The sequence below is a fragment of the Diadema setosum genome, chromosome 2, assembly GCF_964275005.1.
Source record: "Diadema setosum chromosome 2, eeDiaSeto1, whole genome shotgun sequence".
NCBI classification, from domain to species: Eukaryota; Metazoa; Echinodermata; class Echinoidea; order Diadematoida; family Diadematidae; genus Diadema; species Diadema setosum.
The window spans coordinates 14952533-14978649 of NC_092686.1; the positions used below are offsets into that span (position 1 = coordinate 14952533).

The 26117-nt window shown below is 38.3% G+C and overlaps 1 protein-coding gene across 1 annotated transcript; it reads left to right on the forward strand.

Annotated features, from left to right (window-relative positions):
• The first annotated feature begins 210 nt into the window (after positions 1–210).
• On the forward strand, positions 211–25762 carry LOC140240105 (uncharacterized). Its single transcript, XM_072319917.1, has 10 exons — positions 211–327; positions 5562–5616; positions 7885–8022; positions 9665–9786; positions 15761–15890; positions 16544–16579; positions 17028–17206; positions 18493–18546; positions 20619–20682; positions 24106–25762. Exons 1-10 carry the CDS (start codon positions 211–213, stop codon positions 24381–24383), a joined length of 1173 nt encoding a protein of 390 aa, XP_072176018.1. The 3' UTR covers positions 24384–25762.
• The last annotated feature ends 355 nt before the right edge of the window (positions 25763–26117 follow it).

Genomic DNA, 26117 nt, shown 5'->3' on the forward strand with positions numbered 1-26117 from the left:
GAGTAACGTGATATCAAGATTTCACTTTATACCTCATTGGAGAAAAGTAACAGCCACCTAATCTCGTCTACGGAATTGTCCACTTCAAAAGATGGCCACACGAGAAACTACAGGGACTAGATTGTAGCCGTAAATGTTTTGGGCCTTTCATCAAACCCTTTTTGAGATTTTTTTGTTTTGTTTTTGTGTGTCGGGTCATTGTCAGGAAAGATGCCAGCAAGAAGAAGATACGCTGCTGGTTCGATGTTTTCACTGCTGCTGTTGGCTACGGCGCGTTTAGCTGTATACAGCAGCGACGTCTTTCCTATCTGTACCAGTTTGTGCGAGGTAAGTTTCCAAAAAACAGCTGTTCGAGAGATTATGATTGTTTGCATGGTTCGACATTGGCCAAGTTAGATCTAGCTACAACCTTATTTGCGTTGGCTGCTCGATCGTTGATTGAGCATGACTTTCAGCCTACTGTTACAGTTGACGTTGTATGTATAATGAAAAACATCAAAAGTCACCATCAGTATCAATTGCTGGGAATGCATTCATCTGTAGGAATTGTTTGTCAGTCATTAATGAGTTATTTTAAAATAAGAAGGAAATATGCATTGCAATGAAGGGAACAAGAGTGTCTGAGTTGAGTTAAGGGCAAGAAGAGGTTTATATTATTATTATTATTATTATTATTATTATTATTATTATTATTATCATTATTATCATAATTTTTTATTATTGTTATTATTATTATTATTATTATTATTATTATCATTATTATTATTATTATTTACAATTTTCAAATTGCGGATGAATATCAAATATTGTGCTTCTCATCCTCACCCATATACCTTTTTTGAGTAGCCATATCGACTTTTTGATAATTATACTTTTAGAGGAGCGAAAAGAAAAAAAAAATCTGAGTTTCATCGATCGATCGTAATGTCAAGCATGCATTGCGTTTAATATTAGAATCTCCTCTTGTCCGATGATATACGTGTACCGCGTATTCATCGTTGCACAGCAAGAAAGATGTACTACACACATTGAACATCGTCTAATACACCAGGGAGGTGAGAAGTGTCTCACCTCCCTGAATACCATGGGCGTAAATCCCGGGGGGGATGGGGGGGATATATCCCCCCCCCCCCCTGAAATGGAGGAGGGGGGGATGGCCTGTACAATCATCCCCCCATGAATTTTGAGGGGGAAAAATGGAGGAAGCAGAAATGTGATTGTATCAATTTTGGCATATTGCATGACGTTTGTACGCCGGCCTTCAGACAGGTAACAGAGCTGAACAGTATTCTATCTTGTAGGAAAATGTATAATTTTCTCAAGCGCTCGCTCGCTTCGCTCGCTCGCGAAGAAAGTAACATCGACATACACTGTAAGGTATGGCTCAGGCGTTGACAACGTCAAATAGTATAGGTCTACATATAAACATGCTATGACGCGAGTAACTGGGGACCATCTGCAAAATATGTACGAAAACATACAAACAAACAATAACAACAACTTTATCGCCATAATTGAATCCCCTCCATTTCCTGAATCATTCCTGAGAAACGACAGTGACTGATGACTCAGTCAGGATACATCTATGGGCATACCAAGGGAAGATCAGGAACGTCGAATCTATGGGGGCAAAGGGGCATTTGCCCCGCCCCAAAGGAAGTGTTTAGAGAGACAAATCATTTATCCCCCAAGCTATTCCCGAGATGAGGACAAATCTCGAACTTTCTTAATGGAAAATTGTCCAAATATCGCCAGAACTATGCACCAGATCGTTGTATTGCAATCATGAACATGCAAAAGGTCCGCTATACAGGATAAGGGATAAACTTTGTACACTTTTGACATAGACGTATATTCCCTAATTTATCAAAGAGTGTGCAGCAGATCTTTCACTTTACAAAAGCAACCTAATATGTATAGAGGCGTCGATGGGGGGGGGGATGGTTCTCAAATAAAAGTGGGACAAACAAAAGCGAAAAATATAGCTACAAACGGCAGTTTTTGGAGTGTAAAATTTTAAAATTTTAAAGCTCGCTCGCTCCGCTCGCTCGCATTTAACCGCTATGCCATTCTCCTGATGTTGCTGCCAGTGATTGACAGCAGGTGCACCCGGTGCGCCCCCCTTAATTTCCAAAGCAAAAATATAGCTACAAACGACAGTTTTTAGGACTGGAAAATGTCAAAATTTTCAAGCTCACTCGCTTCGCTCGCTAGATTTTAATCAGTATGCCATTCTCCTGATGTTGCTGCCAGTAATTGCCGGCAGTTGCGCCCGGTGTGCCCCCTTAATTTCCAAAGCGAAAAAATACAGCCACAAACGGCAGTCTTTGGACTGTAAAATGTCAAAATTTTCAAGCTCGCTCGCTCCGCTCGCTCGCATTTAACCGCTATGCCATTCTCCTGATGTTGCTGCCAGTAATTGCCGGCAGTTGCACTCGGTGTGCCCCCTAAATTTCCAAAGCGAAAAAGTATAGCTACAAACGGCAGTTTTTGGACTGTCAAATGTCAAAATTTTGAAGCTCGCTCGCTTCGCTCGCTCGCATTTAATCATTATGCCATTCTCCTGATGTTGCTGCCAGTAATTGCCAACAGTTTTTGCCCGGTGCGCACCCTTAATTTCCAAAGCGAAAAAATACAGCCACAAACGACAGTGTTGGGGACTGGAAAATGTCAAAATTTTCAAGCTCATTCGCTTCGCTCGCTCGCATTTAATCATTATGCCATTCTCCTGATGTTGCTGCCAGTAATTGCCAGCAGTTTTCGCCCGGTGCGCCCCCCCCCCTTAATTTCCAAAGCGAAAAAATACTAGTACAGCCACAAAGGACATGTGGGACTGTAAAATATCAAAATTTTCAAGCTCACTCGATTCGCTCGCTCGCATTTAATCGTTATGCCATTCTAATGTTGCTGCCCGATTGCCGGCAGTTGCGCCCGGTGTGCCCCCATAATTTCCAAAGCGAAAAAATACAGCCACAAACGGCAGTCTTTGGACTGTAAAATGTCAAAATTTTCAAGCTCGCATGCCCCGCTCGCTCGCATTTAACTGCTATGCCATTCTCCTGATGTTGCTGCCAGTAATTGCCAGCAGTTGCGTCTGATGCGGCCCCCCCCCCCTAAATTTCCAAAGCGAAAAAGTATAGCTACAAACGGCAGTTTTTTAGCCTGTAAAATGTTAAAATTTTCATGCTCGCTCGCTTCGCTCGCTCGCATTTAATCGTTATGCCATTCTAATGTTGCTGCCCGATTGCCGGCAGTTGCGCCCGGTGTGCCCCCATAATTTCCAAAGCGAAAAAGTATAGCTACAAACGGCAGTTTTTAGCCTGTAAAATATCAAAATTTTCAGTAATTGCCAGCAGTTGCGTCTGATGCGGCCCCCCCTTAATTTCCAAAGCGAAAAAATACAGCCACAAACGGCAGTCTTTGGACTGTAAAATGTCAAAATTTTCAAGCTCGCACGCCCCGCTCGCTCGCATTTAACTGCTATGCCATTCTCCTGATGTTGCTGCCAGTGATTGAGAGCAGTTGCGCCTGGTGTGCCCCCCTTAATTTCCAAAGCGAAGAATATAGCTACAAACGGCAGTTTTTGGACTGAAAAATGTCAAAATTTTCAACGCAAAGAGATTTCACCGTAGGAGGGGGAAACCCCCCTACCATACCCTCCCCCCTCGCTTGATTCGTTCCCTCACATAACCGCTCCTCCTAAAATCAAATCCTGTCTACGCCGATGATAGGCCCCATTATTTAGTAGGCCTTCACAGTGATGTCGCACAGCAAGAGCTGAAATACCACGATTTTGTCATTCAATAATATATTGTGAATATTTCATTTTCTTTTTGTTTTTTTTTTAAAGAAAAAAAAAATTTCACCACAAGTGAGCACCAGATCGCTGAATTTCAGGTCTGAAAATGCAAAATCTTCCTCGTGTGGGAGAGGGATACCCCCCCCCCCCTACACACCCTTCCCCCGTTCGGTCGTTCCGCTCCCTCTCACGGATATTTCAAGAAAAAAAAAAGATGTTTTCATACTTTTAAGGTCTGATTTTCCGCCGAAAGTCGTCTGACAAGCAAAAAAAAAAGCAACAAGAACAAAAAGTCTTTATGTTGTTGCTGCCACTTTTCTCCCACTTTATATTTCATGCAAAAGAGTGGGGCATCCGATCCCTGTAAAGTGTGTGTGTGTGGGGGGGGGGGGGGGGAGGGGGGCACAAAGCTTCTTCCCCCCCCCCCACCCCCCCCCCCCCCCGAAAAAAAAAAAAAAAAAAAAAAAAAGGCTGCGCCGGTCCGGTTATGGGCTTGTAATCGTGGTGATGGTGACCATCCCCCCCACTCCTCAGTATGGATTTACGCCGTTGCTGAATACACACAGATATACTCATGTAACGAGAACAAGTGGACTTCAACAAATCGCAGAAATCAAACGGATCGAGTTACGGCTGTTTCTGGTGGGGAAACTGGTTTACTGCGCGTTTGTTATTTCAATCTCTATGCTCATCTCCGGCTTCCATGGTGCCTTCCTCCTCACATAATATAAATCATTCAGCAATGACAATGTATAAACAATTGTCATGTCCTGTAATTTGCTGCGCAGAATGACATACATGTATGTACACATTTGAAGAACTTGAAATGATCGAAGTGACAATTTATGAGCATGCACGTTCATATACATGGGCTTCTAACTAAGACAACAGCAGACGGGAATCGTTGCTGATTCGTCCACTTGTAAAGTGCACATTAATCTGCTATTAAAACCTTCTCCTGCCAACATATAAAGGTTATGTAAGAATTTTGGCAATGAAACCTCTGACTGTCATTAAAAATGTTGAGACCATGTTTTACGGTATGCGTCTTCATGCCTGCGTCAGAGCTGTTTATTTCAATTGACGATGAGTGTGCATGTCATAGGTCAAGAGACTTCGGGGCATCGCCTTGGCAACAACACGGTACGAAAAACATACTCCAGCGTCTCTATTTCAAGTCAGATAATGCGTCTAGGCTTAGACTCAAAAAGGCATTTTCTTGCTAATGTAAGCTACGGACCTAGCTGTTTCATCTTACTGTTGTCATCAACCATATGTAATCTTTCATGGCTTTTTTTAAATTTACCCCCAAAATGACCAAGGCTGATCAAAACATTACCCCTTAATTTCTCTTTTGAGTTGTAGTAATAGTTGTGATAATTAGCTTGTTGATAAAAGTAGAGTAAAGAATTATGATTCTGTTGTCATAGTTTGTAACAGATGGTGTAGTGTATCATTAAACATCTCAAGACTTATAATGTAATATTAAAGATTTTTGAACTCTAAAACACGAAAAATATTTGATTTACATTTTACTTTCAAATACTGTCATTCATTTGACAAGTGGACTCATCCTTGGAAAATTAAGAACACCAGTGATATTGTCTCCCTGAAAGGTACCGTAGGTTATATATCTCCGCTACATTTTTAAGGTGGAAATTCTTAACTTTGCTCTTGGAAAGAGATTTAAGGGCTATACATATTTTTATATCTGATGAATTTGCAATATGATATTTTGCTCTTATTATCAAATTCATTTCAGGACCCAGCAGCCAACCAACCCAATTCAGGGACAGTTCCGTGTATCATTACTCTACGTAAGTTATAAATGTGTCAGTATTTGTGACATGGTATCCCCTTCCATATGAAAATGTCGGTGCCGGTAAAAATTATCAGCGGTAAAAAAGTCACGCGTTGAAATATCAGTGTTCAATATGTCGAGGATAAAAGTGGCAAGGGTAGAATGTCAGGCGTTAAAATGTGAGCGGTAAAATTGTCACGGGTATGATAAATGTCAGAGGAAAAATGTTAGTGGTAAAAATGTCGCTAAAAATGTCAGCATTAAAGATGTCAAAAGTAAAAATGTCAATGGTTAAGTCAGGGGTAAAAATTTCAGGGATTAAAACGTCAGAGGTTGAAATGTTAGGAGTAAAAATATCACAAGCAAAGATGTCAAGGGGAAATATATGATTTTATGCATAAGATGCACTGAACGTATGCTAATTGCAGAACAGCACAGTAACAAAATTATTAAGCAGCTTTCAACATTCTGTTTCGTGGTGATGAGCCTCGTGTAGAGACCTTGTATTTATTTTCATTTCTCGACCCGCTATCTCGTTTATACATGTTGTATACAATATGATGGAGACAATTATAGGTTTTTCCCTATTTCTTCCCCCTTTTTTCGGGGTGCGATTAGTCGTGATACCGAAATTCCTTCTTGTCGGCTCCCATTCTGATTTGTGGAATCATTCGTTATCTAAATCTGTTTGATCTTAAAGAACGGACCTGAACCATGCTCGGTTACAGTTCGTAATTTCAAAGGTTTGTTAGTTCACACTTTTTCCGGTTTTTTTTTTTTCGGATTAAAGAACATTCGGGATAAACAAACCTTATTTCATTTTCGCCCACTGCGCCCGATGATGCCGGAGAAAGAATCTCAGAATGTGTCAGGTTTTCGGGTAATCGGGTTGACAATGTCAACGATTCCGCCTGTACCGATCGCTCAAGATTACAAATATTTCTTAATCATCTTTACAATGCAGTGTATTACTATTGTAATTGTCATTATTCTTCCGTTGTCATGATTTCATACTATCATTACGATTACTATAATTTTCATTATAAACACGAACATTGGCCTTTAATCATGTAAAATCCTTCAAGATTACAAATTGCTTCACTGTTTACATTTACACCCACACAGGTACTTCAAACCAGGAAGAGAAATACACTTTTGCATAGTTGTCGGATGCGCAAAGCCTTTGTATGGGACTTGTAAGAACTATACATAATAAGTAATGGCTTTGATTTATCAGCCATTACAAAGAAAGTAACATGATCTTCACATATAAATCAAAGCCAGACGGATAGCCTGTCAATGACTGGGTTGGGGAGGTTATTTCCTGAATTGCAGATGAAAACATGAAACCTCTTGTCGTCCAGCAAAATGTGCGATAGCCATTGGGAACGATAATTCTAGTCTTAAAGCCGATAGTTTAGACGAACCAAACACAATATTGCTTTCATGTAGCTAGTCGGTAGCCTTACATTGTGTTGAAGTGGTTATTGTCGTTTGGTCTTCACTTCATTAAACTTGCTTCCATAGCCCATTTCGTCTAATAACTTAATCATAAGCCCTTATTTGAACTAGACCATTAACTCCTATCCTAATCCCTACATTTTCCTTAAGCCCAATTGGGGTTCTTCAACTGGAAAATATAGATTTAATGGTGGAAGACAAAATGTCAGTTTCTTTGGCGAAGAGGGGCGGGTCGGGGCGGGTGGAACTCTGCACAAGTGAAGCTTCAGAGTTGCTGAAACATCCGGTGTCATTATTTCATTGTCGACTATTACCTCTGACAATTTCACAGCTCCGTTTTATCTGACGTTTTACCCTCCACATTTTACCCGTTACTTTCTAGCTGACATTACCTTTGACATTTTTTCCAAGAACAATAATTTTTACGTCTGGCATTCTACCCTTGACATTTCTATATATACCGCTGATATTTTTTACTCTTGAGCTTTTTACCCCTGATATTTTCACCGTGACATTTTTACCTGCGAAATTGTACGAGTGACTTTTTACCATTGGTACTTAACCCTTGACATTTTTACCGCTGACATTTTACCCGGAATCGGAAATCCCATCATGGTTTTCAGATCACCAGCTGTTCCAAGGTTTCTTGTACCCATCCTCAACTATAGATGCTTTCTCTGTCCCTTAATTGTCCAAACTTACTCGACGTAGCTCCCTTTCCAGTTTCATATAAGAATTGAATACAAAGTTGATGAATGAACAGATGATGGATTGTTGATGAACAACACATCTTTTTCAATACAAAAATTTTCCAATTTTCCAGCTTGCGCATTTGGCAGGACTGTGGCCACTCGTAGAGCCCCGGGAAAACCGGTCAATTTTACTCTGCAGTCTGAAGCTGAGGCTGGCCCCGATAACTTGATCTACCTCAACATTGCTGCTACGTGGTATGCCTCAGAGGGTAGGTCGGTAAATTGAAAAACGGACTCCTTGCTGGTAACCCAGTAAGTAGCAGATGCCTGGTTTAAATCAAAGCTTAAAGGGATGGTATGTATGGTTTTGGTTTGATTTGATTTGATTTAAACTTATTTGACTTGATTTGACTTCTGCATTTTTCACAAAGTATATACAACGAAACAAGCAAAATTTTCCAATACTAATCATATTACATCCAACAGAAAATGAATATAAATATACTCATATAATGATGTACTAGTAACTAAATATTATACATATAGGTGACTTGCAATCATACAACAACAATTGGAAGACATTGATTATTTAATTGAATTATTACAAACAAAATGCAGGAGACCGCCATCTTAAGGTGAAGTTTGAATTCGATGACGGCCTCTGGAAATGCATATGGCTTATACTTCATTAAAAATCGTTTAATACATATTGAATTGTATAACGGTGTGGGGTACGTACAAAATGCATCAGTGCAACAATGAATTATGGAGCAAGTGTATATGTGCAGTTACGTTGTTCTTTTATTGTTAATACTATTTGATTGAGACCTAACTTCAGGTTTCTAACTTTTTTTGGTGAAATAATGAGAAACTTCATATGAAAAATGAAAGAGCATCTAATTCCAAGAGGGATTCAACGTTTATTTGATGAAAATTGGTTTTGAAATGGCTGAGGATGTCCAAAACATAGCAATCCTAATATTAGGTATGACTCACCTTTTATTAGGATCGCTTTGTTTTTCTTTGTATTTGGATCTCTCAGTCATTCCAAACCGATTTCCATATAAGAAACTTTGAAATCATCTTAGAATGGTATGCTCTGTATTATTTCACAAGTGGTTTCTTGGTATCTCGCAAAAAGTTAAAAGCCAAATCCTTATCTCCTTACCATCCCTTTAATTCCGGTATAGTAGGCCCTACAGCATTATCAGTGAAGAAGAGTGCAACATGACTTTGTGTCTTTATGGTTTTTGGACAGACCAACATGTTGCAGTGCTATAACGATCGGTGAAAGGACATCATAACGTATAGAGTAATGTAGGCAGCTTCAACAAAAACCGATCTACGCTTTGAATTGTATAATAGAATGTGAAAACTTTGTCTGTTTGCAAAATAATGATGTTAATCACAGTCACCTTTGCAACGAAGATGAGACGATGCTGTTTTTGCCTGACAATATCCCATTGGTTTGTACAATGTATAATACGCAAAACGATATTGTTCAAATAGCAACTATAACCCCCTTCGCTCATGAGGGTAGTCATCTTTAGTAAAGACAATAGGCATAATACCAGAGTTGTTTGATGCACAACGTAATAATGATGTCTTCTTATCATTTTTTATTCAATTCTCATGTTAAATGAACAAGCAAAGAGTTGTGTTTAGGCGTAAGTTAGTGGAAAACTTGTGCGGTGATGATATCATCACTGTTTGAAATACACCTTTGAAAAATTCAAAACTATGACTAACACTGTAATTCCACAACTTCTACAGTTATCTTGTAAGATTTCAGTGAAACTTTTACAATTCTTTTCGATTGATTTTGCTATGTCATTACGTGCAATGAAGCAGAGAATTGGGTATGACTTTTCTGCTAAACTCACCTATTGTCGTTTACCCTCTGTCCAACAGTCAACATTTATAATTTGACCGGCTTTGAGGTGAAAGTCTTATGTGCGAGTTCGGCCTGTGTGTCAAGTCAATTTTGCTTCAACGTGTATTTCACCCGATCCCTGACAGCGGCAGATGCAGGGGTAAGTATAGTATGTGGCTTCATGGGTGACACGACATGATGGATTATGCTCCTGCGACAAATGCTCCGACGACAATTACTCCGAAAAATGCGACAAATGCTCCGCGACATTTGCTCCGCGACAAATACTCCGGCGATATTTGCTCCGGCGACAAATGCTCCGGCGACATTTGCTCCGCCGACAAATGCTCCGGCGATATTTGCTGTGGCGACAATTGCTCCTACGACAATTGCTCTGGCGTCAAATGCTCCGGCGACATTTGCTCCGGCGATAATTGCTCCGGCGACAATTGCTCCTAATGTGCGACAATTGCTCCGGGGACATTTGCTCCGGCGACAATTGCTCTGGCGTCAAATGCTCCGGCGACATTTGCTCCGGCGATAATTGCTCCTACGACAATTGCTCCGGGGACATTTGCTCCGGCGACAATTGCTCCTACCGCAAATGCTCCGACGTCATATAGGCCTAATGCAAAAGTCTGAAGGTACGTCTGTACCTTCAGACAGGTGCGACATTTGCTCCGCTGACAATTGCTCCTACGACATTTGCTCCGACGTCATATGATGCAAAAGTCTGAAGGTAAAGACAGGTACGACATTTGCTCTGGCGACATTTACTCCAACGACAATATTGCTCCTACGAAAACTTCTTGTACCACCTTTGCTATACAAAGGTAAGACATTTACTCCGGCGACGAATGCTCCAGAGACATTTGCTCGGACGGTCCTCCGACTATAATTCGTTCCAACGGTTCGATAATTGATCTGGTGAAATTATATCAGACGAAATTTGTTTAGAAGATGAGACAATTTCAAGGGTGAAAAATGCCCTCCTCACAATTTCTCCGGCGGAAAAAAAAAAATCTTCCTGGACTTCTCCTAAGAATGATACATGTTTTTGTTTCTGTGTTTGTTTTATTCATAGTTATTGCATATTGACTCTTTTTAAATTACTTTTGAAAGATCAAATGAGGAATCCTTAATAAAGATAACGAAAGAATGAAACGAAATAACAAAAATACACAATTAAACAAGGAAACCCATATTTTCTTCTTCTCACAATATCATTAACTCAAATTACGCTTTCACATACTGATCCAAGTCTCTGGAACTTTCCTGAAAGTGACACAATAGATTGAAGGTCAATGTTTCAAGAAAAATGTTAGATCGCATTTTCTTGATATTAATAATTGGTATTGCAGGAATGTAATCTTCGTATTTTGTATACTCCCTTACTCATAATCATGTATATTGCATTGTTATAAGCTGCGTAACGTGATAATTCAATCTTGTCACATTTCCCCCATTATTGTTCGTCGTTGGATATTCAAACTGTGTGCTTGTCAAGCTTTTGTTTCAGGACATTATTCGTAACGGTTTGGAAAAGACTATACGATATATAGCGCACGTATATCGAATTATTGTAGATAATCCCCTCCTTGACACACACCCACACCCCCACACACCCGCACCCCCCCCCCCCACACACACACAAAACAAATTTGTTCTGCACGATGACGTAGCGCAACGCATAACACGTAATTCACACCAACTCAAACTTGTATACATGTTAAGATAGTGTTCATTCTATCTTTCTTTTTTCTCTTTCTCTTTCTTTCTCTTATCTTCTTTTTCTCTCTTTCTTTCCTCTTCATTTCTTTCTTCATTCATTTTCTTTCTTTCTCTCTCTCTTTCCTTTCCTTCCCTCCTCCCCTTCTTTCTTCATTCGTTTTTTACTTTCTTTTTTTCTTTCTTTCTTTTTTATTTATTTATTTTTTTCGTTCATTCTTTGTTTCTTTGTTTCTTCTTCCTTTCTTTCTTTTCTCTGAATTCCTTCTTCTTTTTACTCATTCTTTCTTTTCTTTTTTTCTATTTTTCTTTTTTCTTTCTTTAATTCCTTCTTTCTTTGTGTTCATTTTTTTTCTTTATTTTCTTTGATTTCTTTCTTTCTGGTATTTTTCTTTTATTCAGACTCACTTTCTCTGCGACTTTCTACAGAAAGAACTTTTTTTCGGACTTACGGTGGGCCCTCTTGATAAACAAAATAAGGAGAAATCTGTAGTTTTTTAATGACTATCTAATAATTATTATTTGAAGACGTCTCATACTTTCGTTCCCTATCATGTTATTCTGTTTCCTGAATTGTTTTCATCTCGACCGAACTTGTGCAGTTTTATTCTATAGACTTTTTGCTTTCGATCATACCTAGTTACTATGTGGCGTCACAGCGGGGAAGGGGCAGGGGCTAGACTGCCCCTAATGAATTTCAAAAATTCACAAAGGAAATGCAAAAATTCACAAGGGAAAATGAAAGGAGAGGAAAGAAGCAAGAAAGGGAAAGGGAAAGGGAAAAGAAAGAAGAGGAAAACAGAAGGACGAAATGAGAAAGAAGAAAGGGAAAATATTTTTTTTCAAGGAAAATGTAATATAAAAGGAAAGAGGAAAGAAAAAAAGCTAGAGTCCTTTTTTCTCGTCCATCAGGGTTGCCGCACGCTGGGTGTCCATGACTGGCTATGGCTCCATTGCAATTACTACTCCTTCGCTTCTTTGCCATAAGTACTCTTTTTCGGAATGAAGCGTGGTGTCGTCAACAAATTACAAAAATGCGTTCAGCAGAAGCAAAATATATGCGAGAAACACAGTCCAAAGAATGCAAAGCAAAAATTCTCCTCAAATTGGGATGTTGTTTGACTGTTTGTTAGTTACAAGACCATTTCAAAATTTCTTTCAGGATCCGAAGTTGATTTAAATTAGAGACAACACAAAACATGTCGATAGAAATTGTTCTGGTCAACGATCCTGCAACTAAAAGAGATCACCTAATAACCTCATTGAGCTAACCCTAAAAAACAACAACCCTTTGTGATATCTCTCTTTCATGCTAAGAGCAGGAGTACATTGAAAAAAAAATGGCCAGCGACAAGGGTATTTGTTTAAAGCGTACACGCAATCCAAAACATCCCTAACGGGCTTTTTGTTTTGTTTGTTTACTGGTTTGTTTTTTATTTATGTATGGGTGCAGGGAGGCGCCAAGGCGCCCCCTATGATTTTGCTATAAAAAAAAAAGAAAGAAAGAGAAAGAAAAAAAATAAAGAAACAAAAAGAAAAGGGAAAGGAGAAGAGAAAAAGCGAGGATTAAAAAAAAAAAAACGATTGCCCCCTGATTATAAACCTATATGTGGATCTAAAATTTACATTATTTCCTAGTGCGAAAAAGAATACGTGGATAATGGATTTGTTATTGGGTTTCTTTGGGGGGGGGGGGGAGGTGTTAAAACATGGCCAGAAGAAATCTACGATTTTATTTCGGTAGTTAATCATCATGATACCCCACTTATTACTTTGATAACACTATAATTGATTTAGCAATGTAACAGTTCGCTGAATTATGTTAATGGTAATGTTTCATCGATACGTATTTCCTGATTTTGCTATTCATGTATTTGTTATTTTGTCAATTGTAAAAGTCATATTAGTTTGTTATTTTGAAAATTGTGAAAGTCATATTATTTCGTTATTTCCTCAATTATGAAAGTCATAAAAATTATACTATTTGTCGAAAATGTATTGTAATCCTTTTTGTTTGGATCAGATCAATAAATTGAATTGAATTGAATTGAATTGAATTGAATTGAACACATGGGCGCCGGAGCTGGAGACAGAGTGGGCCCTTGCCCTCCCCCCCCCCCCCCCAAGAATTTTTCTTCGGGGGGAACGAATGTGCCCCCGGAAGGTTAAGAAATAATTGATAAATCAGTCAATGAAAGACAAAATTAAACAATAAGGCACTTTTCTCGTCTAAAACTTGTCAATAATATAACTGAAAATTGCAAAATTTTTCGCCCCTGCTGGACGGGGCGCTTAAAGTTAATGCATTTCAATTTTAATTTAATTTTTATTCCAACGCTGACGGTGTCGTGTTTGATGTTCTTAACTTTCATTTGTCGCTGGAGCAACTGTCGCCGGAGCATTTGTCTCCGGAGCAAATGTCGGAGGAGCAAATGTCGTACCTGTCTGTACCTTCAGACCTTATTTGCATCAAATGTCCTTCGAGCAATTGTCATCGGAGCAAATGTCGCCGGAGCAAATTTTGTACCTGTGTGTACCTTCAGACCTTTACATCATATGACGTCGGAGCAAACTGTCGCCGGAGCAAACGTCGCTGGAGCAAATGTCGCCGGAACATTTGTCATAGGAGCAAACGTCGCCGGAGCAAATGTCGCTGGAGCAAATATCGCCGGAGCATTTGTCGGCGGAGCAAATGTCGCCGGAGCATTTGTCGGCGGAGCAAATTTCGGCGGAGCAATTGTCGCGGAGCAAATGTCGCGGAGCATTTGTCGCATTTTTCGGAGCATTTGTCGTCGGAGCATATGTCGCCGGAGCAAATGTCATGGAACCGCGGCTTCATGTAACCCTTTAAATGATGCGTGTGAACCATCTTAGACCAAACTGTGCACAATAGACGTGAAATTAAAGGAATTGTGGGGTATTCGCTAAATGACGGCAATGGTTTGACAAACCATACATATTCATGTATACCCAGTTTACGAAGTTTTCCAACTGGTTAGTGACCATAATATAGGGAGCAGTATGGTTTGTTGTATGCGAGTGATACTAACTATGCAAGTATCTCCCTTTGTCACAGTCAGCAGCTCCTTTCCTTAATCGTCCCTAACCCTCTTTCTCCATGAGCATCTCCTCCTTAAAGGGGGAAATCCATTCCAAAAATAAGTTAGTCTGATAAAAAAGAGTAAAATCTTTCGAATTCAATGGTGAAAACTTGACTGGAATCAGATGAAAAATAAGGAAGTTATGAAATTTTGAAGTTTTGCGTATTTCTGCAAAACAGTTCTTGCACAGTGGATATGAATATGCAAATGAGTGAGCTGACCATGTCATAACCTCACAATTTTCCATTGATCGTGTACAAAAAATGACGAAAATTCATTGTTTCTGTCATTGAAGGCTAAAACACAATGTTATTCCTGGTTGAATAACTTCAGAATAGTGATCAGTTAGATATATCAGGATTTGAGCCTCGGGCATAATTGCGTTTGAATGAAAAACTGGAAATTTCAAAATTTTATGTACAAATATATGGCAAGTTGTGAGGGTATGACATGCTCACTTTGCCATTTGCGTATTCATATTGACCGTTCAAGAACTGTTTCCTGAAAAATTATGGAAAATTCAGAATGTCATAACTTCCTTATTTTTCACCCGATTTCAATCAAAATCGTAATATTTTACACTTTCTTATCAGACTAACTTATATTTGGACTGGATTTCCCCTTTAACGTTTAATTTTCCTGTCTCAGTTACTCACCCCCACCGATTTATGTTTGGGTATGCCACCTTATCTGGTAATCTGATGGAGGAGAAGGGTTTCAGGAATAAGAATGAATACGTGAAGGATGTCATAGATGGCTCTGGATTTATTATAGAGACCAGTGAAATTGTAGAATTGAAAAAAAAAGAAAAAACCTATCACATACAAATAACATTTTGTATAATAACATGACTTCCCGAAACATTATTAGGAATATTAGGAAAGTATAATATGAACCAATAGAACCAGTATAATATCGTTCCCGCTTCCTGTAACGTAGATAAAATCTTTGGCAAATTATATGAAACCAGATTGTATAGTCAAAATATGTCATAATATTTCTATATTTGCAGTTAAATTTGTGTAAATTATACATTCTGATGATAAAAGCGATATCAAATTTGAGCAACTTACTGTATACATTATATATATATATATATATATATATATGATATATAATTATATATATATGATTATATATATATGATTATACATATATATATATAATTATATATAAATTTATATACAATTATGTATTTATATGTATGATTTTTACTTTTATCACGTTTATGACGGATGAATCTGTATGAAAATGCAATTGTTTTTTGTTTGTTGCTTTCTTTTTTTCATTGTCTCCCGATGTCAGAGCAAATTTTCAGTGAGTTGTCTCTTTGGCAACTTCTCAATGCCTGACATGGAGTATTCGGTAAGAGTTCGGAGTTTACCTCACAACAACAGAGATTCAAACAGGGCTGAAGAGAGAATCACTCTGCCAAGTGAGTTAGCATGCATACGTCTTGCCACCACTTTGAGGTATAGGTAATTACAATGAGAAGAAATAATGATACGTAGGCCTAAGTATGCAAATGATGCACGTGACACAGGGCACTTGTAAGTACTAACCACCATATCTTTGGGCTGTTACTTTACGAACGCTCGACGAAGTAATGTGCATTATTTGTTTTGTAAAATTTAATGGTGACATGATTTAGATTTTGCAGCAGCCATTTCTGCAAGACTCCCATCACGCTCAAGCAAAGTGAACCACACAAAACAACATACAAACTTAATTTGTAATACACCTGCAGTGCAAGTTGAGCGGTCGGTCTATAATAGTTCAAAGAAAATTTGGGTTTTATGCAAACCAAGAGACTGGTCATACGATAACTTTCATCCAATCACTGAGCAATATTTTGCAATTATGTTGCATTCAAAGTAGTTCACTGTAGCAAACTTTTCTTATAATACCATTGGCATTGTGAAGTAAGAGGAATATAGCATGCAGTTGTGGAGGTAGTTTATATTAGTCATTGTCAGTGCGATTAATATGATCACTTATGATTGATAAATCTTGATTATGACGTCAGGTGATAATCAGTACTACTGTTGTCATTTTTATGCCCTATCACGTTTCTCTTCTCGCTTTCAGGTTGTAGAGAAGAAGGAACAGTTGCACTGTGTCGTGGTGAGTTGGTGCAGAACTCATTTAAAATGCAATGCCGTCATGTTTAAGTTGTCTTTGGTATTCGAGATAGATTAAAAATAAACAAATAGAATGGTAGAAGTTTCAGTAAATCTCGCGTTCGATAGCGTGACAATGCTGCCCCTTCTAATCAGTTATTTTCCTTATGTCATTATTGCAACACCCTGTATACAAATACGTATACTTCTTGTGGGCATGTTGATGACGATGATTATCCTGAATAGCCAGTCCCGCACACGGCATATAGAACGTACATTTTTATGCTCAGGAGAAACAAGTGCTAGGAGCCTACATACTAGCAAAAGTAGGTTTGATTTTCCCCTCTATTTTGAAATGTTGGTACGCACAGAAAAGGATTATTTTGAGAGTCCCATATAAGAATACATCTTGATTTGTTTACACATTATACCCTTTGCTGTAAAATACGCAGTGTCCAGCATGGAGCACTGGGTGCCGAAACCGCGGCCGCTGGTCTCCCCAAGAGGAACAAGGACCATAGCCGTCTCCGTGAGTCCTAGGGAAGGCAGAAACTACCATGACGTGCAGTACAAGGTGTACCTCGAGAATAACCACACATATGAGATAATGGGCCCTGAGTACACCAACATTGTGAGTGTTGACCCTCTTTGCAAGTTGCAAATGTCACAACTGCCCATGCAGAAACACTTCTGCGAGAATGACATGCGCGGGATGGATAATTATTAATTCACCTGTATGAAAGTGTTTGGGAGTGGTTTTAATCCAAGCGCCCTGATTCTAGCAATGGAATTTCACCCGACCGAGTGCGGAGAGTTACTCGCGCGAAATTATTACTTTTACAGCACGACGACGAAGCGTACATCATCACTTGGGTGCGGAGCGAATTTTAGTGAATTTCAGGGTTCGTTAACAGTTGCAATCAAATTCGTAAACAATTGCAGTCAAAATTTAATTCACAAACAGTTTGAATTGTCGTAAACAGTTTTTCTTGTCGCAAAGAAATGTTGAACATGTTCAACATTTCTTTGCGACAAGAAAAAAATGTTTCAACATGCTTACAAATGTTTGCGAATTTGACTGCAATTGTTTACGACTTTACGCTCGCAAACATTCGCCACTCAGTGAGATACCCCCAATATACTCACATCTATTGAATCATAAACCAGCGCAATTTACTGGAATTATCTCAGCACAAAAAATAATTGATATCATTAAAGTTTGTACTTTAACTGTGTACAATAATTTTATACGGTATTTTTTCAAAGGAGAATGAAACCCAAATATACATGTGGATTGAGTGACTGCAGCAAATAGTAGAATTATACATCACTGAAGTTTATAGGAAAATCTTTTCAAAAGATATCAGTTTTGAAAGTTACGGTGCCGCCGTTGCCTCATGAGAACTACAACAGTTCGTGACGTCAGTGCAGAACAATGCTATGAAGAAAATACACAGAGAATTCAAGCACATTTTCTGTTTTCCAATAGCATTAATGGAAAAGCATTTGATTGAACCTTTGACAGACAGCAGGGGAATATAACATTATTCTTGCCATATGTTAGTACCAAGTCAAGGGAATGTGGACTTTTAATTAAAAAAAAAATGCCATTTTGTGGTATTCTCGTTTTATGTTATGATGGGAATCGTCGTACACTAATATTCATCCTAAACTGTTGCATGTCTCTTATCTAGCAAAGACGGCACTGAAACTTTAAAAATTAAAACTTCTGAATGTATTGTCCTATATTTCCCTCCAACTTCACTGATGTGCGCTATATGGAAAATAGCTGCATTCTCTCAGTTCTCATATATGGGGTTCGACCCCTTTAAACGGAGATGATGAATGAGATAATATTATTATGTGCATGTCATGATGCGTCATCTAGTCACAATATGTCTTTTTTTTTCATTTCAGACTCATACTGAGGCTAAATTCTATGATGTTCCTGATGGCACGTACTTTGCTTTGGTAATTCACATCGTTCATTTGATTTGAGATGCAAGTATAGGGGAGGATAGATGTACTTTCTTTTGATTCAGGGGGGACTTTGATGTACATGTACTTTGTTCCGTTGAATCTTCAAAATGAGGATATTTTTGAGCGGTGACACATATTTCTTATAAGGGTCTTTGAGCCAAGTTTAAGCTGACACCCAAATTTCAGGAGTGGGATAAAACACTTTGGTCTTCCTAGAATGCAAAAGACAGTAAATCGTATACTTTATACACATGGATATTGTATATTTCTTGATTTTCTTTATTTTCAACATGTGTGTTAATGGAGAAATGAATACAGGTACGAGGCAGTTCCCGCGTCTGTCCATACGGGTACACTCATTATTTATGAACTCGACTCTGAGACTGAGCTAATGATATGGTAGATTTTCTGACCAGATCCTGGCACGCCACATGAGAAAGATGATATGTATTGATAAGTGTTTGGGCAGTTTCTCTCTCCTCATTTGTTACAATGTTCAGTTTAGCTCACTTCAATTTATTTTCATATTCCCATGCTTCTCAAAGGAATAGCAAATTCTCATGACAATCGTACAACAAATAAGAATACAACTTAATGGATATAACCATGTCTTTGGATTGCACGTTACAAGATAGAGAACGTACTGAACACAAAATGTTAACGGTCTGGTTATGCTACAAAGATATCTTAAAGAAGTAACAAATTATATGATGGGGCCTGCATAAACGCTAGCTTCTTAAACTACAGGTTCAAAAATTCATGGGCGTAAAAATTAAGGATAACGGATGTGATTGTCTTGACAAACTGAAATACCACAGGAAAAAAACAACAACAATGTTGAAGAATGAACTTATATAAATGTTAACCACATATTGTTTCGACCTACTAGTTTCTGTTGAGTAAATTCATAGATTTCGTAATATACGATAACTTAAAAGTTCTGCATTATAAGATATTATAATTGTCATGACGTTAACTAACGACGTACAATTCAAACCTCAATAATGTCATTCTTTTGCTGTTCAGTCAAGTTGCTAGTCATCACGGTGCCAGTACCATTTCACTTTACAATGTCTATTCTCAGCAGGTATGCGCTGAACATAATTGTATCCCCCGAACAGAGTTCGGAGGATACTATGGATTTGGCCTCGTTGCGCCGCGTCCGCCGCGTCCGCCGCAGAGATTTTCTTGTGAGCGCTCTACTGGCTGCAGTTCTTCGATCATCTTCAAATTTGGCATTAAGGTGTATTATGGTAAGACGAAGAAGCCTATTGTTTTTGGTGATGGCGCCCTCGCTTGTTCCGTCTTTATACATGAAAGGGTAAACTTAACAGGGTCTGCTTGTGTGTTCGATGCTGGCCTTGTTTCTCGACCGATTTTTTTTTTTTTTTTTTTCAAATTTGGTATGTTAATGTATCGTAGTCTAATCCATACACCTATACCTATTGATAATGCTGCCCTCACTGTTTTACCTTTTACAGGGTGAAAGGTCACCCTGATCATGTCAAAATTTGCAGAAGTGCTTATTTATGCAATAACTTGATTGTTACTCAATGGATTTTATTCAGACTTGCTAAGGAGATGTATGGGTGGTCATTCTACATGAAGGACACAACAGTTTGTGTTGACGGCGCCCTCAGTGTTTTGACTTGGATGCCAGTGCACATTTCTTGTGTGTGCTCTATCAGCCACATTTCTCATCAGATTTTCTTCAAATTTTGCAAAAAGGTGCATTATAGTGAAATGAAGATGGCTATATTGTTTTGGTGGTGGCGCCCTCACTTGTTCCGTCTTATACAACATTCTGGCCTGAAAAGTAATCCAGATGGGGTATGGGACGGGTTCGATCGGGTGATACATGTGCTCGATTGCGAGTGCTCTAGTTATGCTAATGCATTTTGATGAATATCATAGGGACAGTGTGTGCTGCTATTCCCCACACCACTTTCCTGACAATGTGTTTCCTTGTTTTCCTCTTTTTCGCACATTCACATGCGATTTCTGACGCACTCGTACACTCACAATACTCACACACACACACACACACGCACGCACATGAACAGATGAAGGTGAGCGAATGCGACGACTGCACAGTATTTAAATCGTCGAATGCGATCAAGATACCAGGTGAGAACGACTTCCTTTCCGAGGCTTAATCATTCATGAGAATGATTTCAGTGAGTGAAAAGCTGGCGCTAGGTGATTTCGGGGTCATCCCACGAGACCGACACCCACGAGTCATACGATCCACGAGACCGACATCAAAAATAGGTTCATGAGTGGAACAGCCCACGAGTTTTACGGCTCACGAGTCATGCAGCCGCATGACCTTCGACACTATAGGCAGAAAAGTCTCACGAGACCAGACACTACAAGCAAAGCCCGCGAGACCGACACTACACAATAATGGCTCACGAGGCCGACAGTACGCAAAAAAAAGGCTCACGAGAACAATAGGCAAAGAAAGCCCACGAGACCGACACTAGGCAAAGAAGGCTCACGAGACCTACACTAAGCAAAAAAAAGCCAGCGAGACCGACACTACGCAAAGAAGGCTCACGAGACCGACATGATGAACAGCGCCATCTACATGTCAATTACAAGTATGTACCTGTATAGGGTGTTGTATGAAGGGGAAATATTATGCTGGCGGGTTCAATTTCGTCACGCTATCGAGCGACGGATTGTAACTAATTGAACAGCGCCATTCTACATATCAACGAGTATGTATCCAGTATGTATTTCTACACGTGTGCCTTTTAGGGGGCAGTTCTTTTACGCTTCGGGAAGCAAAATTGTTACCACTTTTTTTTCAAAGTATAATTGTACTCTTTATGGGCCCCCACACCCCCCCCCCCAAAAAAAAAAAAGAAAAATAAGAGGACGAGAACGATGCATGGTTCAATTTTAGATCTTTGATAATGCCATCGAGCTGTTTTTTAATAGGCTTTCCCGATTTCTAGCTAGAAGATATAAAGGATGTAAGTTCCCTTTTTTCTTTCTCGCCTTTTTTCACAAACACTCAACCACGCAAACACAGATCTTGAACGTTTCAGGGGGTGAGGGAGGGCAACTGACGGGGTAACACCATAGCAACTCTCATCTCTCAACTTCCATCTTTCATCTTCCTTATAATCCGGATACCCTATACAATTAATTGGTCTATAGATGGCGCTCTTCATCCTGTACGTCTAGTCTGTCTTCTTTGCCTAACTGGTGTCCGTCTCATGAGCCTATTTTGCTTAGTGTCGGTTTCGTGAGCCTTCTCTGCTTAGAGTCGAACTAATGGGCTGTATAACTCGTGGGCTTATTTTACTTGATGGCGAACTCGTGGGATTTATTTACTTAGTGTGGAACTCGTGGGCTGTATAACTAGTGGGCTGTATGACTTGTGAGCTGTATGACTCGTAGACTGCATGACTTATGAATTGAATTGAATTGAATTGATTGTTTTATTGTCCACAATGCGAATGTGGAAATGCGCCTTCCACCAGCGTTACATACAAGAGATACAAACAGATAACAATTGTTCATTGAACAACATATACGTCACAGATTACGAATAATATGAAACATTAATGTTTTGCAATACTTGTTTCAGAAAAATGAAAATAATAAACATTACATTTATAATACATATTACATATATTTATAGCTCATTCAATTCATTCATTTAAATAAATTCTATAATCATTATATTTATTGTCAAAAATTCAACTTTCAGCAGATCTTTCACTTCTAATCCACATTTTGTTTTCACATCTATGCCTCAAGGCCATAATGCCTACCAAATTTGATTTCAATTGCTTCAAAACTGTGGAAGTTGTTCACTCCACTAAATTAAAAAAAACAACAACAACATACGGTTACCATTTCAACACTTTATCAAATACAAACACAAAGAGTGTCTTGCATAACTACACCTATAAATCATCATAAATACCAATTTTAAAACTAATTGCCTAAATACTATGGGAGTTATTCAATCCACAAAATCTTAATAAAATTATGCTTACCATGGCAACGCTTTGTCCGACAAACACAAAAATTATGTGTTCCACATCTATACCTCAAGGCCATAATGCCAACCAAATTATGGGCTGTATAACTCGTGGGTATCCATCTTGTTATGTGCACCCAGCTAATTTTGCTTTGATGCTGAAACATTTCAGCAAAGAAAAGCAAAAAATAGTATGTTCTCATAAGATACATGCTCCAGTGAGATTGCATCATCGACGAGTTATATATTTCGTAAGGATCCATGAATCTCTACCATATATCTTAAGTTTGCCACTGGTGGCTGTTCAGATTTTATTGCCAAATTCTCTGCCTTTAGCTGATTTCTTTGATCGATTGATTGATTGAGCTATTTAGTTTACTTTAGAATCTCTTTTGTATGTATTAGCTGTAAATATATTGGTCAAGCCACGTGGAAGCTTTTCTTGTATACTCAAGAACAGCTCTTGCCATGAATGTATGTCGACAGTTTACGGTACATCAGGGCATCTCGTGATTAATAGTTGAACAGCTCGTCTTGAATGAAAGAACTACACAGATTCCATGTCAGCTGCACAACGAATCTACCCTCAAGTTTGCCTAAGTATACTCTTCAATTTACCCATCATGTTCTGAGGTAGTATTTGAGTGGGCAACTCTGAAATTCTGTGGCATATCCTACAGTGGAGAAAGATTGGATGGAACGAGTTGAATCTATTAAATCTGCACAAAATCAGGGAAGAAATGGTACAAAATATGTAACAATTTAGAGATCTCCATCAGCTTTAGTCTCCCTAAAACGTGTTCCTGTTACCTTTAAGAAAGCTTTTTAAAATTCTGAAACAGGAGCAATTTTGCATGTGCAATAAAGGTCTCGTATCAGATTATATATAATATACACATATATATATATATATATATATATATATATATATATATATATATATATATATATATATATATATATTCATCTTGGAATTTTCCACGTGTTGGATCCATCTTCTAATAATTATATATATATATATATATATATATATATATATATATATATATATATATATATATATATATATATATATATGTACAGGTGTCTTCATGCAATCTCTACCTGTTACGTCTTCCCTGTCCAGAAATCTCCCAGCAAAAAGAAACAAGCAAACAAACAAATAAACAACCTCCGTAAGTGCAATAGCAGTTTTCTTGCATAACAAATGTAAGAAATTATCTGTGACACACGTAAAAATCTAAGAAAGGAACACTTCATCAGAAAATGCTCTGTCATTGTGCCATGTTTTCATAATTGTAACTTCCTATAAGATTTCTTCAGTTGCAATTATCTAACAATCCTTTATGAAATAACGTCGGGGAAAAAAAAGTTATGTACCGTACCATGTGGTGGGTTTAATACCTCTCACTGTCTCCTATTCTTCTGTGCCTTACCCCCAGCTCCGGAACCATCTCTTCCTGAAATCACCCTCACTTCTTTGCCGCCACCCAATACTACCACAACCGACACCTTGCAAACACTTACAACTACCACAACCTACCGTAACACCTTGCAAACACTTGCAACTACCACAACTTACATCTCGCAAACACTTACAGAGGATAGCGGGAGCCGAGATTCTACGGCGTCGAGATCTGGTCTCATTCGGAACGTGGTTGGCGGATGCCTTGGAGGGATTTTGATACTAGTAGTGCTTGTGATCTCGGTTGTGATCTGCAGAAATAAATTTAAGACTGCATGCTGTAGCGTTGTGAAAGACAAGAGTGTAAATGACCCAGAGATCAACCTCTCGACCAGATCCCTCGTCGATAGCAACAACATTTAAAATGATGCAACGTTTAGTTACAGACAGGGTGATGGTTGCAGCGGTTCATCCAGTTCTTGATTCATCAGTCTTCACACTATTTTTGGTTTTACAAAGGCACATAAACTACTGATGGTTACCATCGACTGCCAATTTGACACAAACTTCAAAGTTTCTTTAGTTATATGTTTGTTCTGTTCAGTAAATATTGTTAATTTCTTATCTTTGGTTAAAATTGTCGAAACGCTTTCAGCCTATATGGAAAAGGCGCTATACAAATATTGGGTGTTATTTAATACCTAAATAGATCCTTGTCATTTGATTGATTGTTTGATATTGATAATTTGTCCCATTTTAATATTACGTCATTATTCGTGCAATTGTGGCTCCCTTAACCGTGCAATCTTGGATCCACGCGATTTGCTTCATTGCACGCATGCCGAGAGTTCGGAACACTACGTACGTAAAACTCTTGCGTCTTATAAAAGAGGAAATCCACCCTAAAATAAATGAACATCAGAAGAAAGAGAAAAACATTCCCTCAGAACGTTACAAATATGACAAAAATCGGAAAAGAAATAAGGAAGATACGACATTTTGAAATGTCACATTTTTTTCGGAAATATTTCTCGGCCAGTCTTTATGAATGTTCAAATCATCAAGTCATGTCATGCTCTCACAATTTCTTATTCATTTCATACACAGAAATGACACAAAAACTTATATTTCAGCTGTATAGATTAAAAAAAAAAGAACTTGTCGTAAAAGCTCCCAAAAGAAAAAAGAAAAAATGTTAACTCCGACATGTCTTGGTATGGGATCATGCTTTTATTTGTATTTGCCAAAAATAACGATTTTCGGAATTTCATATATAACGTATATAACCAAGTATTAGAATAAGCATTCATTATTTGTATTATGCAACAGCTCCCGTGTTTTATTTATGACCTGAGGATTTTTTTCCAAAGTTTGGTGGAGAGAGAAATTAGGAAGTGATGGGTGTGGGGAATGGAAGTTGTTGGCAAATTGGAATACGTTTACATAATTTAGGTCCATTACTTTTATCAACAAGCACATACATTGTTCATTTTTAAAATGTATAGATAAGCTATGTAATGTTGTTGCTGTTGTTGTTGTTGTTGTTGTTGTTGTTGTTCCAGTGTATAATCTTCATACGGATAACAAGAATTTGACCGATATTGATGCAAGTACCACTCGGAAAATGATCCCGTCCGATATGCGACAAGAACATATTTCGTGGAACATATCCGTTTACAGGATTTTCATGTCTGGTCAAAATGAATGGCCACAAAAATTCTTTATTACTTTACACCCCTGATCACTCTCTGCAACATGAGAGGAAATTCATACCTTTTTAATTTTAAAGAAATGTACTTGTTTTACCGATATTAGTATTGTCTTGCTAATAAAAAGTTGTGAAAATAAAATACCGCTGTGTAATAGCAATAGTATCCATCTTATTGTTATTTATTTGTGTGTGTCAATGAATTGTTTCATACCTGGTCTGAAATATCGTGCCTTCTCGTTTATCTACGTATATGCAGGGACTACAGCACTTCATAAAATGTGACTGAGTTTTCAATTTTCAGAGGCTTTACGTATTGCTTTGATTGTGTCACTCTGAGATATTCTCTTTGTCAGTAAGATCCTATATTCATCAGAGTTTGAACTTTCCTCACCTAATATGATATTCCAAATTTACCCATTATCGCAAATAATCTTTTTCTTTTTCTA

Bases quoted from the DNA above. Each gene is read 5' to 3' on its own strand.
- LOC140240105 (XM_072319917.1), top strand. From the start codon at position 211: ATGCCAGCAAGAAGAAGATACGCTGCTGGTTCGATGTTTTCACTGCTG. The intron at 18,547-20,618 runs GTAATTCACATC...GCACATGAACAG, and splicing joins ATGGCACGTACTTTGCTTTG to ATGAAGGTGAGCGAATGCGA. The intron at 20,683-24,105 runs GTGAGAACGACT...CCTACCGTAACA, and splicing joins GAATGCGATCAAGATACCAG to CCTTGCAAACACTTGCAACT.